Source organism: Cibotium barometz, chromosome 9, assembly GCF_041138505.1.
Source record: "Cibotium barometz isolate CiBa-2024 chromosome 9, ASM4113850v1, whole genome shotgun sequence".
NCBI classification, from domain to species: domain Eukaryota; kingdom Viridiplantae; phylum Streptophyta; class Polypodiopsida; order Cyatheales; family Cibotiaceae; genus Cibotium; species Cibotium barometz.
The window spans coordinates 39,468,945-39,488,422 of record NC_141054.1 but is presented as its reverse complement, the minus strand read 5'-3'; the positions used below and the strand labels follow the sequence as shown (position 1 = coordinate 39,488,422).

Here is a 19,478-nt window from a genome sequence, read left to right as displayed (position 1 = left end):
TTTCCCACCGAGCCACTCCCGTTATGCTGAGCAGCAAGGCCAATCACCTTTCCTACCACTCTACAATGATATTATGGAGTTCTCTTGCCTAGGTGAAGTCCTCCTACTGGGAGACTTGAATGCCAGGATTGGAAGTTCTCTTGCCTAGGTGGATTACCTACTGGGATATCCGGCTTTGGCATGCCTCATCACTGACTTTTCCACCCCGTTGATGCTGACCACACCTATCTTCACTTCACCCTCATCTGCACACTACCCAACCCTCATCTGCACACTACCCACCCCTCCACCAACACCCCCCACCACTCACTACACCCAGATCCATTTTGATCACGAGCTTGATGCTGTTTACTCAGACCACATTTTATCGCCACCTCCAGGATGTGGACTCTCTTGCCCCCTTTGCCACCCTCGCATCCCGTCTCACCACCATCCTTCCCACATCTGCCACCACTTCCTTCGTATGCACACCCCGCTCCACTGCCAAGTCACCTTGCGGCATCATGCCCCAAAATGGTTGGTATGACGACGAATGCGCCACCTGCTCCCGTATCAAGCATGAGGTATGCGTCGGGAAAATCTCGACATGCTTAGCGCAACAAATTTCCCAACACATTACCAAACGCAAGAAACAAGAGTTCTATGCTCAGAAAGAGGACAAATTATATCAGTGCTTCCTAGGGCCGAACTCCATGAGCACCGCTGGCAAGATCTCACTGTTAACCTTGGTAAAACCAGGGTCATGGTCTCCCGGCCTTACACATCCAAATTGACCTTCAGGTATAGGGGAGCCCCGGTGGAGATTGTCCCATCATGTGTACTTCAGAGCTACTTTTAGTGGCCCCCTTCTTTACCAACGACCACAGTAGCACCACTAGAGTGACACGGGGATATGCAGCTTTGACCCTACGTGAGCGACAGTGCTTCCAAGCTCCATTTGCAGGAGCCCAAGACGAAGGGTTGGCTCTTCAACACTCTCGTCACACCAGCCTTGATGTATGGAGCACCTTTCAGGGGACCAGATTTATCAGAACGGGATTGGCAACGTGTGGAGGGGCCCTAGGTCATGATGTTCTCTTGCATGATTCGCAGCAAACCATCGGTCCCACATGTGATCATTCATGCAGAGTTCACTGCAGCACCAATGGTGGTAGACGCACTTTTTCAATTAGTTACTCATCTCCACCGCATCAGCATGATGAGCCCCCACAAATATCCAATGCTTGCTGTGAGGTGAAAAAAAAGAAAAAAGAACCACTCCTCTATAGCCCTTCACCTCCCAAACTTGGAAAACACTAACACGAACGGGGGCACCACCAGCCACCGGCTGGAACACTTCCCACACAGTTCACCACACCACCCACGCCAGAAAAACAGCACAAAACAGGACTTATATTTCAGTAGAAATCCTCATCTCTACATAGCTGGATATCCAAGATATCCTCAGAACCGTCCTCTTCTAATATCCACTCACAGTCTGCCCACTCCCCTTCTTCTATATGAATCACTACTGACCAATAACCAGAAGAACTGTCGGAAAATACAACTTCAAACATAGTGGGATCTTCAAAGTACAACTCATGGATATCTGGACCTAATTCCAGCACTAGATACATAACAGTAAAACTGCACTCAAAACAAAATATATATGTATATCCCAGTAATCACCTACTGCTCAGTATTGCTCTGTAGCCCTCTCTTTAGCAGCATCCAGTTACAAAGACGGCCACACCACTGGTCCAGAAACCCCGACTCGCCAGCCAGCAGATCACCCGTCAGCCTTCTACCAGCAGCTGTGCTCTCCACTGTTTGCGTAGCCAACTGCAGCTCTTCACCAAGGACTCTGCATCTGGCGCCCTCCTTACCAGCCCACGGCTGCGCCAGACAGCTCTCACCAGCTTCACACGAACCCCTTGCGCACTCAGTGCCTCTTCAAAGGCTGCACCTAGCCTGTCAACGCCAGAGCTTTGACTCCACACCACCACAAGGCGGCGGCCTTTGCAATTGCACTCTAGAGCCCCAGCACCTCGACCCAAGGCGGCCACACCTGCGAAAACCAACCCTTCTCTAGCTCCCGGGTCTCCCCAGCAAGGCCGCTTTCCACTGTTTCTCCCCTCTGGTGTCTGCCCAATTCCAGCAGCATCACCTGCGCTACCAGCTGCTCTCACCTGAGAGCTTTTGCATCTCATCAGGCGGCTCCCACGTGGCCCACACCAGCCCTCGTAGGTTAACCACTAGGCACCGCTGCACTTGCACACCGCTTCTCTGTCTCTGCAGCGCCTCCGCAAGGCGGTCTCGTCCATTCATCTCACCAAGCGGCTATCTGCACAAGCACCCGCCGGCTCTCTTCACTGCTGAAGCACCCTCACAGTTCCTTGCCAGCTTGTTGGCGCCAACCACTGCCACACATGCCTTCAGCTATTCGCCCGGCCTCTGCTCTCCGCTTTGCAGACGACCACCACCTCGAGGACCTCGGTTTTTCCGAGCCCTTCTGCGCTTGTCACCCCATTCTCGTACCCAAGGCGGCCACTTTTCTTCCAGTCCTGCGTGCTGCGCATCCCCCGCCTTTTCACGCCTTCGCTAACCTTCTACCATGTGCTGGCCGCAGCGTTGGCATCAAGGCAAAGTTCCACGTGGTCTCCTCTGTTGGCCACTTCAATAATATTATTTTTTCCTATTTTGCCTAAAAAATGGCCACCATCTATGCCTTTTCATACCAATGCTCAAAGCTACATTGGCCCCTTAATCATTAATTGCTCCCATGCTTCCATACCTCTTCAAATACAGCCTTCCAATGCCCACTCTATTCTTGGACGTGTACACATTTCAAGCGACCGAATAGCTGATACCACCTCCAGCCAACCACATTCCGGAAAAACCTGTACAAGCCCAAAGCCAAACCGTCCACCCTGTACATTTGGCAACGCATTCAAAGCCAAACTCTTCACACATGCCATGCATCCATATGTACACAAGCCCAAAACATCTCTCAGAAAAACGCCTAACATACTTTGCCAACCCCCGCACCCCCCCCCCCCCCCCCCCCCCCCCCCCCCCCCCGCCGCAGTCTGCTAGAGCATTCATGCTCAGCAGCAAAAAGATAAATTCCAATAGCTATCCACCAGGATCAAAAGGAAATTTCGGTGCATCTACCTTCCAATCCTTCAAGCATTTTCCTCTGTCAAATAACCATTGATATATCTTGTTATGGTCTTCCACATTCAGCAACCCCCTGGGCTCTTCATATATGACTTCATCAATATATGCTGTTGCATTTCCTCCTCCATACCAGCTCACATGGTCTTGTGATGGAAACAACCATTCTTCACCTCTACTCCCTTCTGACACATCTGAATCCCACTCATAATCATGTACCGAAATAACAAACATCTGATCATCAACTCCCACCTCATGATCATCCAATTTGCAACCTGCATCATTGGCTTCCAGCTCTCCCTCTGGACAAACTGCCAAACCAAGACTACAGCCAAACCACTCATCCATATGCTGAGCATCAACATGTGGTGTGTCCACCATAAACCCATTTCCCTTCAGCCCATCAACATCAAACACAGCAACTTCATGCACTGTGGACTCATCATTGTCACTTCCATGTAGTTTCTCCAGCTTCAAGACCATTGGTGATCCTTCAAGATTCTCCACATCTTGCACAGGCATCCCTACCAAGTCTAAGCTCCCTAAACTCCCAGGCAAAGCATCTTGGTCCCCTCGACCAACAACAATAGCCTCACATGCATTCTCAGTACTGATAACCGACTCATTCTCTTGGGCATGACAAGGAACACACACCTTATGATCAGCAACCGCACCTGCGAAATCTATCACGTCATCATCCAAAGTAGCATCCAACTCATCATCGGTCACACCACCACTCCCTTCCTGCACAATTGGTATGCAAGTAATCTTCTCCAAGGAAGCCAACTCCAACAGATCATCCAGTGCATTATCAAGAACACAATCCAGCTCATCATCCAGTGCATTATCAAGAACACAATCCAGCTCATCATCCAAAGAGCATTCCAAATCACTTTCCACAACAGCATCGACATACGATTGCAAGGACATCTCTTCCTCTACACAAATTGGCACCTCCATCTCTTCATTCGGCATAATAACGTCTTCGTCGACAATCCCACTTTCCAAAAACGATGGTTTCTCTTCAAGACCTGTCAAGCACTCCTTTTGCTTTGGCTTTTTAACCTGTATGGAATCCTCATTCGGATACCCTTTCAACCACGAAAAGAACCCTGACGGCTTATCATGCATACATTTATTCACCTGCTTTAGCTTTGAAGACATTCCTTCTAGCAAAAAACATTTAGCATCCTTTCCAGCATTAAAGAGATCCTCATGCACACCCTCTGAATGCATACCGAGCTCTGCCATCTTCTTCATCTTGTCCCTTGCAATCTGCACAGCATCCTCAAACGTTTTGGGTTTCTTCCCTTCGACCTTGAGCTTCAACACAGGAAGCAAACCACTTACAAACAGTCCTTTCTTCACAAACATCAAGGGAGCCTCACTCCGCAAAGAAAAGCACCATCGATCCCACAACCCTGTGAACACATGCAAAAAATCATCCACGTTTTGTCCTTGTCCCTGTTGCAAATCATTGAGTTCCTGCCATAGCACACTCGAGTCTTCAACTCGCTGAAACCGCTCCAAAAGAGCCTCTGTCAACTTGTCTAATGTCAAAACACTAGGTGGTACAGCCTTAGCTTCCTTTGCTTCAAAACCTTTGAGCCAATCTCTAGCATCGCTCTTCAAAAAGATCCTCAAAAGTTTCAACACCTGCTCTTCATTATCAACAAGGTTGCTAATGCAACCTCGAACCTCTCAAGAAAATCTACTACATCTTCATTAGAACCACCACAAAACTCCGGATACATCAACATTCTGAAAACCAACACAACACTGCAAGAAAAAGTAGCTAGCGAGTCGTCCTCCTATGGGGCATACACCCTCTAGAGGTGGCTTCAAGCAGAACTACTCCTTGCTAATCAACACCCTCAAAAAACTGAGCTCTCCTCTGTGGAACAATCCCTGAGCAATCCTCAGTGGGGGCACCAGAAAGGATGTGAGGTGAAAAAAAGAAAGAAAGACCACGCCTCTATAGCCCTTCATCTCCCAAACTTGGAAAACACTAACACGAACGGGGGGCACCACCAGCCACCGGCTGGAACACTTTCCACACAGTTCACCACACCACCCACGCCAGAAAAACAGCACAAAACAGGACTTATATTTCAGTAGAAATCCTCATCTCTACATAGCTGGATATCCAAGATATCCTCAGAACCGTCCTCTTCTAATATCCACTCACAATCTGCCCACTCCCCTTCTTCTATATGAATCACTACTGACCAATAACCAGAAGAATTGTCGGAAAATACAACTTCAAACATAGTGGGATCTTCAAAGTACAACTCATGGATATCTGGCCCTAATTCCAGCACTAGATACATAACAGTAAAACTCCACTCAAAACAAAATATATATGTATATCCCAGTAATCACCTACTACTCAGCACTGCTCTGTAGCCCTCTCTTTAGCAGCATCCAGTTACAAAGACGGCCACACCACTGTTCCAGAAACCCCGACTCGCCAGCAAGCAGGTCACCCGTCAGCCTTCTACCAGCAGCTGTGCTCTCCACTGTTTGCGTAGCCAACTGCAGCTCTTCACCAAGGACTCTGCATCAGGCGCCCTCCTTACCAGCCCACGGCTGCGCCAGACAGCTCTCACCAAAAAGGATGTGAGGTGAAAACAAGGAAGAAAACACAAGGCCTCTATAGCCTTCCACCTCGCAACTTTGGAATACAACAACAATATGGGGGCACCAGAGACGATATCACACACGTCTCACTACACTCAACTCACTCTCAACCTATGGGAATGGCCAGGTCATCGAGGCCGGAGCTCAGCGGCTCAACGTATCCTCTCCTGTAGCCGAAAACCATAGACAATGGGGCACCACAATCCCCAACACAACACACTCTTTCTTCACACTTCACCTTTCCCAAACCACCCACAAAATCACTCCTTCCATTTAACACATAGACAAGAGCCCACACAGGTTGCCATCCAAAATTGAACTCACACACATACCCACTCTTTTGATTCACCAATCCACTCTCTTCACTGCACTCTTCTACAGACTTTCCCGAGTACACATCAATGCACACACCCGGCTCACTGATGCCCAGCTTGTCCAGTCATGGCACACACTCATGCTTACTCCCACACGCACACCCGTGCACACCAATCAAACACACACACACTGTACACTTGCACTCCGCATCTCCCTGCACAAGCTCAGCCTTATAAGCTTCTTTGTAGAGTTCCGAGCTTGCTCCCTGTAGCCTTTCGCTGAGAACTGGCCGCAACCGCCTGCAATACCTGCCTCTGCAGTGCCTACTATCGCCAGCCCTCCCCCCGTCTCTTCTTCTCTACCAGCCCAACGGCGGCTACTGCTGTCTTTTCATTCCAGTCACCTCCAGCCACCACCTCTCCTCAGAAGCGACAACCTTCCACGTCGACACCACTTCACGCCAGACAGTCGGTGCCCTCCAGTCGCGCTGCCCGCAGCCACAGCTCCAGCAACAGCTTGTTCTTGCAGCTCTCTCCAGTAGAAGCCCTGTCCTCTGCAGCTCCCCCAGTAGAAACCCTCCGGCTCCACAGCAGCGCGTCCTTCACGATTCGCCTGTGGCTGCAGCTAGCCAAACAAAAGGCCTTCTTTTCCGTCTTGCGCTCCTGGCTCCAAAGGCGGCTCTTTCTTACAAAAGGCATCTCTCTCTCTTCTACCCGGCGGCACCCACAGCGCTACACGCCGACTCGCCCTTCGCCAACCTTCCAGAGAGAACCCGCTGGCAGCTACGTTGGCTTCCACGTGGTCTTTGCTTTGTTGGCCACGTTGATCATTATTTTTTATTTAAAAAGCCTAAGAGATGGCCACCCCAAATGCCTTCCATTTCACACAAATTAAAGGCAACCTTAGCCACATCAATATTCAATGCCCTCCATGCTTCCACACCTTCAAATACAACCTACGAAAGCCCACTCGTTTCTTGGGACGCGCACACATTCAGAGCTGCCAAACAGCTGATACCACCTGCAGCAAAGCACACTTTGAACAAACCTGTAACAAGCCTACAGCAAAACCATCCAGTTTGTACGTCTGCCAAGGCATTCCAAAGCAAAGCTCTACACACGCCATGCATTCCATATGTACACAAGCCCAAAACACCTTTCAGAAAAACTCCTAACACTTGCCTTGGAGTCCTCACGATAGCTCGCACTTGAGTGGGACACTGGAGCATGGTACACCTGAGTTTGCACCTCATTCTCAAGACACAAGCTCTAGATAGACCACCTCCCAGCTGTTCATCTGTACAGCCTGGACCCCCCTTTGCTCCGGCTCTCTCATGAGGACATCAACCGGACTATCCGGTTCGACCTCCTTAGCCTCCACATACACAGCACATGGATTGCACCTTTGGAGCTCCCACTGAAGGTGCACTTCTACAAAGATCATTTACTCAGGCTCACAGAGGATGCCTTCATCAGCAGCCAGGTTACGTGGGTATTCACATGTCACATGCTCTGCAGATCACAATTGGCCAGCTATGGATATCCTCCCACCGCCTATTGTAGCCTTTCAGACTGCCCGGCTCGATGCCCAGTTGATGTGTGTCAGCCGTCCAGCTGACAAGCGACGGCTTTCCAGCTGACAAGTGCCTGCTGACAAGTGACAGCCATCTAGCTGCCGAGTGGCAGTCGTGTAGTTCTCATGACAAGTGACAAGTGGCACTCCAAGCTGGTAATTCATTGATGGAAGTACCTACCTACAACCAACCTCTTGGTCTTCGTCGACCACGTGTGCTCCATAGCATTTACCTAGTCTATTCTTACCTTGGAAGGCCGCCACTTGCACACCAGTAGCAAGCGGGTGGCGTGTTCCTAATATTGGCAATCAGTAACAGGTTGCACCAGTGCGTCCCTAATATTGGCAAACAAACAGGGGTAGGTTGCACAAGGAATCACGCTCCACGTTCAGTGGTGGGCACTTCATGGCCCAAGCGGTGCACCCACTTGGACGGTGGTTGGTCCACCTGTATAAATGAGCAACCTTGGGACTACGAAGGGATGGATCAATCAGTTTAGTGAATAAATGCAATCGTTCTTGTTGTTGATTGTCTCTGTAACTGTGTGTCTTTCTTTCTCTCAAGAAGTGTGTTTTATTGAAGTGTCGTCTTGCCAATTGCTTGTTCTCACTATATCTTGGGTGCATGTCGAGCATAGTGTCTTGCCAGAGTGTGTGAGTGTGTAGTGGAGCAGGGCAGCGTAGCCTCACGTCTCCATAGCCAAGTAGCAATTCCTGGGAGCATACTGCTATAGAGTGAACCCGTGACACACTCAGTGTCATGAACCCTAGCATGCCGAGCAGCAAGGTCTGCTACAGGTACGCTAAAAATTTTGCGATCCTGTCGGGGACTCTCAACCCTGAGTTCCCTAAGAGTTCTAGAGTCTAGTGTGCATGCTCAATATGTGCTCGTGTGCATGCACAATACACACTCTCGGGTTGGGTCATCAAGTCCACTAAAGATCCCCTTGTCTCTTCATTGTTACAGTCGTAGGAAATCCAGTTTCAATTTTGTGCATCCCCGGAGCCCTCCACCCTTACCCTTACCTTCGCTCATGGCTAATAGAAATCTAGCCGGAACTGAACCCTTTGCCACTGCTGGGACATGTAAATGTCAAGCTAAAAACCTTCAAATCAGCCACCACACAGAGGATGCCGACGACCATGTGCAGAAGCAGAGGCTTGGACAAGGAGGATGCCTATGTGGTACTCTTTCCTTCCACCTTGGAGGGGTCGGCTGAAAAATGGTTCAGTCAATTTCCACTTTGGCAACTGGACAGTCCTGCGTGACACCTTCTCCAGAACCTTCTTTCCAAGCAATTATGAGGAGCGGGTGTTGCAGGAACTCCACCACTTGAAGCTGCTTCCTGGAGAAACAGTCTCTGAGCTCATGACACGGGTGACAGTCCTGGTGGACCGCTTGCCCACCCATCTAGGTGATCACAGCTTGGCCAGCAGCACGGTAGTGCCTATTCCTATTCATTCATATGACAGTCCTCATTTCAGATTGAGCCGAGGGTCTGCAGAGATGTGGATGCACTTTAGTCTTTTTGTAAGGAGAGGAATCTTACAATGAATCTCAGTAAAACCAAGATTTTTAATATTTGATACCATGACTAGGCCTGCTTGGCGAGAGTGTTGGCCCACTTGGAGAGGCAATGCTTTCAGGCTCATATCTAGTACTAAGGGTTGGCTCTTTGATACCTTGGTGAATCTGGCTGGGATGGAGCTTCTGTTTGGGTTCCAGATTTAGGAGAGGACTGGAGGATTGATATTCTCACACATGATCAGGTGTAAGCACTCGGTGCCATGTGAGATTGTACCGTTTGAGTTTGGAGTAGCTCCACTGGTCATAGATGCCCTCTTCTAGATTGTCATTTACATGCATCTTCTATATAGTTTAGACAGAGACCACCTCCTGAGATCAGTGCTTGAGTCCTCCAGACAGTTTGTGCCAAGGGGACAAAGTAGATCATGATACTCTTGCACCACTAGATGGTTTGCCTCACATGGTCTTTAGATGGATCACCTCCCCCCTTTGACTAGGGCTTGGAGTTTCCCCTTTTGGATCTCTCTCAGAAGGAGATGAACCAAGTGATCCACCTAGATTAAATCTGGCTGCATGTGAGCTGCACTTGGCTGATCCCATTGAAGCTCCCTACATAGCTTTGCTTCCATAAAGATCATTTCTTGAGATTTAAGAGGACGGTTTCATTGAGAAACCCAGAGACCTTGATAGACACGTCTCTTGCCATGAATAATGCTGTTGATCAGATGAGAGTATCGTCCCAGCACCTCCGTATTGATGCCCGGAGACCAGAGGGCATACCATGGGAGGAATGGGTATGCAGGGTATGCACCATTGGGCTGATGGAGTTAGAGAACCACTACTTGTTTACGTGTGCACTCTATTATGAGGTATGAGGGAGATTCCATTACTTGAAGCTAGGCCGTCATAGAGAGACCTCTATGTGGCTACATTCAGGGAGGTGGGATAGTTGGATTCTACTGAAACTTCCATGACAGATTTTTCTTTAGCTCATATTTAGACAACCACAACAGACACCCAGTCGCAGCGGTGAGAGAGAGAGCTGATAGATTAGAGGCAATGCATGAGATCTCGCTGTGGCATTGGCTTTTCGCCCACCCAGTGAGGCAACATCTAGCAATACACCCTTCAGCAGACCCATGGTGTCTCTACGAGAGCGTTAGGGCTGTGCCCCTGGAGATCCAGATCCTCGTCTTGTCAGCTCCAGATCAGGGACATACTCCAGTGACAGATGTACTGACCTGGTTGGTGGATATTGTGACTAGATACTTTGCCTATGATGAGTATGGCACATGATTAACTCTCCTGCTTGGATACATTACTTTTGTACTGCCAGGCGCATGTAGTACGCAAACCTTTTTTCTCATGGTATCCTCTGTTTGTTCTGACATTAACCTGTTCATGGCACACTTGCACACTTGTACTACTCCTTGGTCCTATAGACCTTTTGGGTCTGTCAAGATGTTAATACTCTCTCTCTCTCTCTCTCTCTCTCTCTCTCTCTCTCTCTCTCTTCTCGTTTTGAAAGCATGTTTTGTTGTGCCATCAGTGCCCACCTAGAAGACTGGAGAATAATGCCCTCAAGAGGCCATGACTGCCTATGTTTTATCAAAGTGCTCTATTGGTATTAACTCTACTTGCTTCTCTGACTTGCTATTGAGAGAAACTTTTTAAACTTCGCGCCATTTTGCACTTCCTGTTCTAACTACTACTTGGAATGTTTGGCCACAGGGATAGTTTTCTGGCCAATGCTGGTGATCTCAACGCTAGCAGCAACAATAGCTAGTCAGGCAATGATCTCAGCTACATTTTCAGTTGTTAAGATGGCATTGGCTATTGATGCGTTTCCACGAGTGAAGGTTATACACACATCAAAGCGGTTTATGGGACAGATATATGTGCCAGTTGTGAATTGGTTTTTGATGATTATGTGTGTCATCATAATTGCCGCCTTCCAAAACACTACACAACTTGGAAATGCTTATGGTAAGATAATATGGGTCAAAGGGTTCCTGCATATAAAAGGAACCAAGTTCATTGAAAAGCAGACAGTATGGCGTTTTGCTCTATTTGCAACTTCATATTCTTTTCAGCTGCATGAAGAAGTTCTCACTTCCTTCTTCTGCCTCTTTTGACAGGCGTTGCTGTTGTGGGTGATATGCTCGTCACGACAAGCCTTGTGACTTTGATTATGTTCATGATCTGGCAGACACCGGTTTTCTTGGCCCTCACCTTTGTACTCATTATTGGCACTGTGGAGGTGATTTACTTGTCAGCAGTGCTCTTAAAGATAGATCAAGGTGCCTGGGTCCCTCTTGTCTTGGCGTTTTGCATCCTAACAGTGATGTACATATGGCATTATGGCAACAGAATGCAGTACCAAAGTGAGGTTGAACATAAAATTTCAATGGATTACATGCTCAAGTTGGGCTCTGATCTAGGGACAGTCCGTGTAAAGGGTGTGGGTTTACTTTATAATGAGCTGGTCTATGGAGTCCCTGCTATTTTTGGCCATTTCATAAAGAGTCTCCCTGCCATTCATTCCACTGTAATTTTTGTATGTATCAAGTATGTGCCAGTTCCAAAGGTGCCACAGTCGGAAAGGTTCCTTTTCCGGAGAGTGTGTCCGCGGGACTACCATATGTTCCGCTGTGTTGCAAGGTATGGCTACAAGGATTTTCGGAAAGAGGATCATTACATATTTGAGCAGCTACTATTGCAAAAGCTTGAACTCTTCTTAATCCAAGAAGCACAAGAGTATGCACTAGAAGCTGATGACTCCTCTCCAAAGTCAGAAGAGAGCAGTGATAACTCTTTCTTGTCAAGTACAAAGACTTCTAGTATGTATCCTGCAGAGGCCCCATTGAAGGAACCGTTACTATCCAAATCGAGCATGGGGAAGGAAAGTGAAGGCTCAAATGAAGATTCTGCGTTGGGTTTGTTGGCATCAAACCAAGAGCAGGGCTCATTTAGTGTTGATCCAATGACTGCAATGGAGATTTCCCAGTTACAGGAGGCAAGTGAGGCTGGTGTGGTTTATCTTCTAGGCCATGCAGATGTTCGTGCAAAGAAGGAATCTTGGTTTTTGAAGAAACTCATAATCAACTATATCTATGCTTTCATGACAAGGAACTGTAGGGCAACCACTGAAACTCTTAGCGTCCCACATACCAACCTTCTAGAGGTTGGCATGACATATATGGTTTGAGCATGGTGCTCTATCCACTCAACCATTTACCTTTTTGGGGATGAGTATTTGGATCAAGGTGCCTGTCTATCTGGTGGAGAAATGAGAAATTGTGGATTTCTTTTTGGATAAGAAACTTAATCTAGATATGTTTTTTCAAATAATGGTTTCCTGTATTTAACATGTGAGGCCCGGGCCTGGCGGGGTGGTTTTTTTTTGTGGGTGGCTGGGTGTGTTGGGGGGGGTGGGGGATTCAACGTCAAAGAGTCAAGTGGAAGCTCGGTATGTCTTGACTTCAGTCATCATTAAAGAAACAATTTTGCGTTCAACCTTGTTCCCATGATATCAACAATCTCTTGACATTGTTTCTCTGTAGTAAGGCAGGAGCTACATCTATACACAGATTTGGTATGAAGCAACTCTGTATGTGACGTTACTCAACTTTGTTTTTATCATATCAAGGGTTTCTATGCAGCAAGGGAAGGAGCTACATCTTTCTCATGATGCAATTGGATTTGGAAAAGACTAGAAATCCACTAGGAATAAAGCTCAAAAGCATATCAACCAAATAGATTGATGCATTGACACTGGGAGGTAGCAAACACGAAGCAACATTATCAGCTTCATGTAACAAGATTCTTTCGTGAATTTAGGCTTTGTTACATGTAGGCAAATAGAGATTCGTCTTTGTGTCTCTCACTAAAGGTGAGAAAGAAGAAAAGATAATGCAAATGGTCCAATCAATATTGCTAGTCTTAAGCATGTATGCATACAAAATCCTTAAGACTTTTCCTATTTGACATTAACCTCGAGGTTAGGGTGTTTTATATATTCCAGCATCGTCTTACAAAAGATAAGTATCTGTTCGAGCGAGTAAGATAACAAAGTGTCTTCTTACAGTAGATCGGGTGGGTGAAACCACGCTAACCTAAGGAGTGGTTAACATATCCCCCTTCCTAATGGTAACCCTGTCCTCACATCACCCACGCTGGTGGTGAAGTTGTTCCTAGGGTGAAAAGGTATGGATGGTCCAGGATATGCCATAAAGTTGGCGTTTGAGGTTAAGTGGTATGGTTTAGGATCGACTTGCAGCTGAATGCAGGGCGTGTTGGTGGATAATAAGCTTTGAGTAGCCTTGGTGGTAGGCAACCAATCAAGATGGCACGGAAGGGATAGGCGATCTAGAAGTTCTTCGTGCGAGACCTCTTTGTATTGTGCACATGGCTTAGACCTTCGAATTCTGGCAATTAGTGAAGAGCGGCCCGTGCCTTGAGATTAGCGAGATAAGCATCGAACCATTGTGGATAAATGGTGGTCCAAATCTTCGTAGCGCAATATGATAGTATACCTTGATGTGAAAGCGTGATGCTTAGAGATTGGGCTTCTTCATTGTGAATACATTATCTAGAGCGAGGTTGTGTTGGTGTTAAAGTGGAGTGCAAGCAGAGGTTGCGTGTATTAATGCTCTTGGAGGTACTTGTAAAGTTAATGGTACACCAAGTGTGATGGTTCATGCTATGGGCTAGGCTTGCGTTCGCCATGGTCTCCCATCTAGAGATATTCTTAGAAGATATGCCTTGACAAGGTTAATTGTAGGTGCATGTGTTCGTACGTAGTGTAAGGTGCAATCAGTGCTCTTAGTGATATATTATATATGTGGCGTGCATGGATGATGGGCGGAAGGTGTGCCCTGTACTCCTCAAAACTCACATAAGCCTATATTTATTGAATCTTTTAGCATTTATTGCATCATCCAGCTGGTCTACAGCTGGTGCATCATGTCCTTGAGCATTCCCCCCTTGCATTAAATAAGGATCAGTAGGTAAAATCTATTGAGAATTAACATCGATTGGCACAAGTAATAACCCATCAAACATGGAGAATTGGCATAGGCATGCTTATTGAATTCCATTATTGGTGGATATATAAGATCCTTCGCAAAATTGACATCCCTACTGACAATAATCAGTAGCAGCCTATCACTGTGCTTACATGGTTAAAGCAACATATGAGATAGAGGCCCCTTACTTTGATCAGGTGCTTGGGAATTAAAAAAATGGAAAGATGCTATGGATGAGGAGGTGATAGCATTGGATACAAATGTGACATAGGAATTGAATTGTTACAGGTTTGCCAAAGTTTAAGGTGGATGGAATGTATAAAGTACCAATATTAGCCTAAAATCCTATTTGAATCACCATATGCTTACATGGTTAAAGCAACATATGAGATAGAGGCCCCTTCCTATCGAAAAAGAGTAAGAACCCTAGCTCTACTCCAATGACTATTATGTGTAATCTCCCTCCTTTTTTAGAGGAGACAAATGCTGATTTATTGGATAGCTATCCTTTTGACCACAAGACGCTGTAAGGTCCATTGTATTACATTATCAAATTTTCCCTCCCTTACCTATGTGAGAAGTACTTCCATCTCTAAAGGGGGTCCTTCGTCGACCAGGAGATCTGGTCGTTCCTATTCTCAGTCCTTATGAGGATTGTCTCATGGAACACATTCACGGTCTTTTTTTCGCATCGGCAGAAACAAATTGTCAAAACTTAGCTTCATTGTGCAGTTACAGGTGGACCTATGGATGTATTGCTCTTGCAAGAGCATAAACTAGATTCTAGCCGGTGTGGGAGATCAGGCAAGCTTCTCTTAGGACACACGTTTTGGTCATCGGCTATTGGTACCAAAGGTGGTGTCTGTATCTCTATTTTAGCTTTGATCTTGCCTTGCATCATTGGACATGGTGTCATTGTGCCTGCGAGAGCGCAATGTATCCTTCTTATGCAGGGTACTACATGCATTGGTATTCTCAACCTTTATGCTCCTAACCATAGAGGTGAGAGGATTATCTTTTGGAAATCTCTCACTACGTTGATGCCTCATGTTGTTGACCATTGGATTATTAGTGGGGATTTTAACGTGTTTGAGATGCCAATGGATAAAAGAGGTGGACATGAGGGTTTGGTGCATCCTCTTGAAAGAGCGTCTTGGGAGAGGTTTAAACTCTCCATTCATGGCAAACAAAGATTGTTGGCATGAGGATGACATTTCGAGGAGACAATCTACTCTTCTTTATTCATGGTCTAATAGGAGAAGGGATGCGGGATGTATTTATGCATGGTGAGATAGATTTTATGTGGATGATTGGGTGCTCGACAAAGGGGGGCATACTTTTATTGCTACAAGCACCTCTAAATCGGATTATTGCTTTATACATTAGAGATCTGAGTCGCCATGGATCAACACCCCATGTATGCATCCCTCAACATTTATTTTCAGATGTAGAGCTATCACATTATATGCTTGATATTTGGAGATCTCGTGATTTCTCGCAAGCCTCGCAAAGCGTGGCCTCTTCTCTCTGTGATATTAGTGACTTTTTTCACACATGTGCCCTTTCTAAGAGGCAAGAGGCCTTGGATTTAGACAGGGATGTTAGAAGTATGTGACTTGGAGGCCAGTTGCTTGACTCTCCCTATCCAGTCTTTAAATTTTTTACAAAGATAGATTTGGAGCAAGGCATAATATTTTTGGAACCACTATTGCCGAGACGAGGAGAGCACCATTGTGCTTTTATAGCTTTGCTTCTTAATTTGTTCTCTAGAGCATTTCATAGCCTAGTGTGGTGAGTGTGATGTGTAAACACTCACCACACTACGGTTGGAAAGGTGAGTGATGTGTGTTCATTTTTCACATATGGCTGGAAAGGTGAGTGATGTGTGTTCACTTTTCACATATGGCTGGAAAGGTGAGTGATGTGTGTTCACTTTTTCACATACAGTTGGAAAGGTGAGTGATGTGTTTTCACTTTTCACATACGGTTAGAAAGGTGAGTGATGTGTTTTCACTTTTCAAATACGATTAGAAAGATGAGTGATGTGTGTTCACTTTTCACATATGGTTGGAAAGGTGAGTGATGTGTGTTCACCTTTTTAATTGTATGTGGTGAGTAATGTGTTCACTTTCCACTACGGTTGGAAAGGTGAGTGATGTGTTCACTTTTCTCATATTGTTGGAAAGGTGAGTGAAGAAGAAGAAGAGAAAAAGAAAATGAAATTATTTTTCTATTTATTTTCCTTAGATCTAATGTAAATCTATTCATTTAGTTGTTTTCTATACTTACGGCGTGCTAGGAACTAGCTAAATACATTTTAGAATGCATAGTTACATATAATAGCTTCAAATCTAAGAGATTTTTGTATTTTTGGTAGTTTATAGAAAATCGGATAAGTTTAGAGCTTAGATCCAACTTTTTATTTGTTTTATATTAGTTTTCTTATAATAGAGTATATAGCAAGGAATTAGGATTTTTGTATTTTTGGTAGTTTATAGAAAATCAGATAAGTTTAGAGCTTAGATCCAACTTTTTATTTGTTTTATATTAGTTTTCTTATAATAGAGTATATAGATAAGTTATAGCAAGGAATTAGGAAAGACTAATCAAGCAAAGAATCACTAAAAAATCATAAGAAACTCTTGATTTTTGCTAATTTTCACTAATCTATTAGTTTTTCGATTAATAGAGTCAAGAGATGAAAAATCAAGAAAATTATTATATGTGTCAATTGGGTCTCATTGAGTTTAAAATTATAATTCCCATGTCTACGATATGGATGCCATCAAAAAATCAAATCTATATGCTGCTTTCATTTTCACACCCATAAATAAAACCTATCATTTGACATCGTGAAAATATTTTAAACATTATTGATGAACTATAAGGGATGGTAATTATAGGGTGTTGACAGGATAACCTTATCCAAAAACCAGAGTTTTTCATGCTATGAAAAAACAAAGACTTTCATGCCGTGAGAAAGAGGATTTCAGGCTTGTCTTTATATATATATATATATCTCAAACTCTTACACAAAGCATTCACAAGCAAACATCCACTTTGAGATTACACCATTTTTAGAAACTCTAAGGTTAAGTGTGCTTGTTCAAAAACATGAAACTCTAAGGTTAAGTGTGCTTGTTCAAAAACACAACTAAGATGTGACCTCCCATAAGATTTTTTCTTATCTCAATTTTAAACCGTGTGCATTTTTAAAGCACTTATGCTTACTTTTTTTGGGTGTCCCAGGGACTTAAATTAGATTTTCTAATAAACATCCACACTACACTTAAGAGTGTTTACACGTAAATTAGTCTCTCTTATCATGCTAAGCCAACAAAATAAAAACATCTAGAACTTCAAAAAATCCAAACAAATTTCAAAACCCAAAAAAAAAAAACTATCTAGAACTCCGTAAGCAACAACATGAATCTAATGCATAAACATGTGGAAGAGGCCACTCTAGAGGTAGGGGGAGCTAGAGAGGCCAAGGTAGATGGCAAAGAAATTAGAGTGAAAATAGCATGGATTGCTAACCAAGGCATATAGTAAAGGACTCTTATAAAAAGAAAAATGACATCAAAAGTGGGAAGCTACAACTATGCATCTTCAAGCAAGCAAAAAGAAGATAGAAGTAAGCAGATTTTTGTGATGCAACATTTAGGTCCACGACTCTAGATGTACGAAGTCCTAAAGATGTATGGTATATTGATTCAAGTGCTTTCAACCACATGACCAATCATGGTCACTGGTTTAAAGATATGTAGAAAATAGAAAAACTAGGGCATGTAGAAACATGTAATAATACTACGCATCCTATTGTACAAGTTGGTAACATGTTATTGTCTATGAAAGATGAAAAAATGAAGTACCTAGCTAATGTACTTCATATTTCAAAAAATGAAGTACCTGGCTAATGAAAAAATGAAGTACCTGGCTAATGTACTTCATATTCTAAAAATTATAAAGAACCTGGTTTTTGTAAGAAAAATGGTTGAGAAAGGTCTACAAGTGAGGTTTAACCCTCTGTAGAAGATTTCAATAACTAGTGTTGTGTGGTTGCAAAGGGGAACATAATTGGTAGAATGTTTACATTAGAAGTAAACATGCCTGAAGTGAAAAATTTGATATTTAGCATAAACACATTAGTCATGTCAATATTAGGGCACGAAAAATATGCAAGTCCAAAGTATTGTTACTACAGGTTTTCAAAGTTCAAAGTGGATGGAATGCACAAAGTAAGCATGCCATTTAGGAAAACATTCCAAGCACACATTGCCACACTATAAGGATAAAAGTCAAAGACCTTTGGCTATTGTGCATTCAAATGTTTGGAGACTAATAAAGATGGCATTAATAAAAGGAGGATACATCTTTCATTGATGATCACACTAGGAAGGTGTGGATATACTTCATAAAAGAGAAACGTGAAGTGTTTATGCACTTTCAGAGCTTCAAGGCTATGGTTGAGAAATAAAGGCATGCACATAAAAAGTGAAGTGTTTACACACTTTCAGAGCTTCAGGCTATGGTTGAGAAAGAGAGGCATGCACATAAAAAAAATGTCTAAGATTAAATGGTGGGGGAGAATAATTCTCTAATGAATTCAATGATCTAAGAAACATGAGATAAAGAGGCAGTTTATATACAGGTACACCCCATAGAAAAATGGGGTTACAGAAAGGAACAACATGCATGTTGCAAAAGTTTCCCATGCATTGACAAACGAGAAAGGAATGCCTCACTATTTTTAGGTTGAAGGTAGTAGCTAACTGCAAGTTATATTGTGAAGAGAACCCCCACTCTACTATAGCATTTCATGGCATGATACCTAAACAAAACTAGAAAAACTAGATTTAGCACACTTGAAAGTGTTTGGGTGCATTGCATGTGTATATGTTCTAGATGAAGTGAGAAGCAAGTTGGATGTTAAGGTAGAAAAATGCTTGAAAGATGTACCTTTATTGGATATTCCCTTGATCCAAAAGGTTATAAATGCTATGTAACTCCACTACACATGAGATGTGAGTGAAAAAGGATGTAGTTGATGAGTATCTAAGTACTACACACCAATGAAGGACTCCATATAGGCTGATGTAAACGATACTGTGGTTGTGCAAATCACATGTACTTAGTAGACTAAGAGAGTCGAGGGTCTATCATAGACACTAGGCGGCAAGGTTGAGACAAAGTGCTAGGAATTTTGACACATCATTTGCTAATACTATAGGTGCTAAAAA

The 19,478-nt window shown here is 44.4% G+C and overlaps 1 protein-coding gene across 2 annotated transcripts in view; it reads left to right on the top strand.

Annotated features, from left to right (window-relative positions):
* Positions 1-12,559, top strand: part of LOC147635566 (putative potassium transporter 12) — a 124,072-nt gene extending 111,513 nt beyond the window's left edge. For both annotated transcript variants that reach the window (XM_086802906.1, XM_086802907.1), the window contains exons 10-11: positions 10,943-11,197; positions 11,350-12,559. In XM_086802906.1, the coding sequence (XP_086659032.1) occupies positions 10,943-11,197; positions 11,350-12,419 (1,325 nt within the window). In that variant the 3' untranslated portion in view covers positions 12,420-12,559. The remainder of the gene's footprint in view (positions 1-10,942; positions 11,198-11,349) is intronic.
* The last annotated feature ends 6,919 nt before the right edge of the window (positions 12,560-19,478 follow it).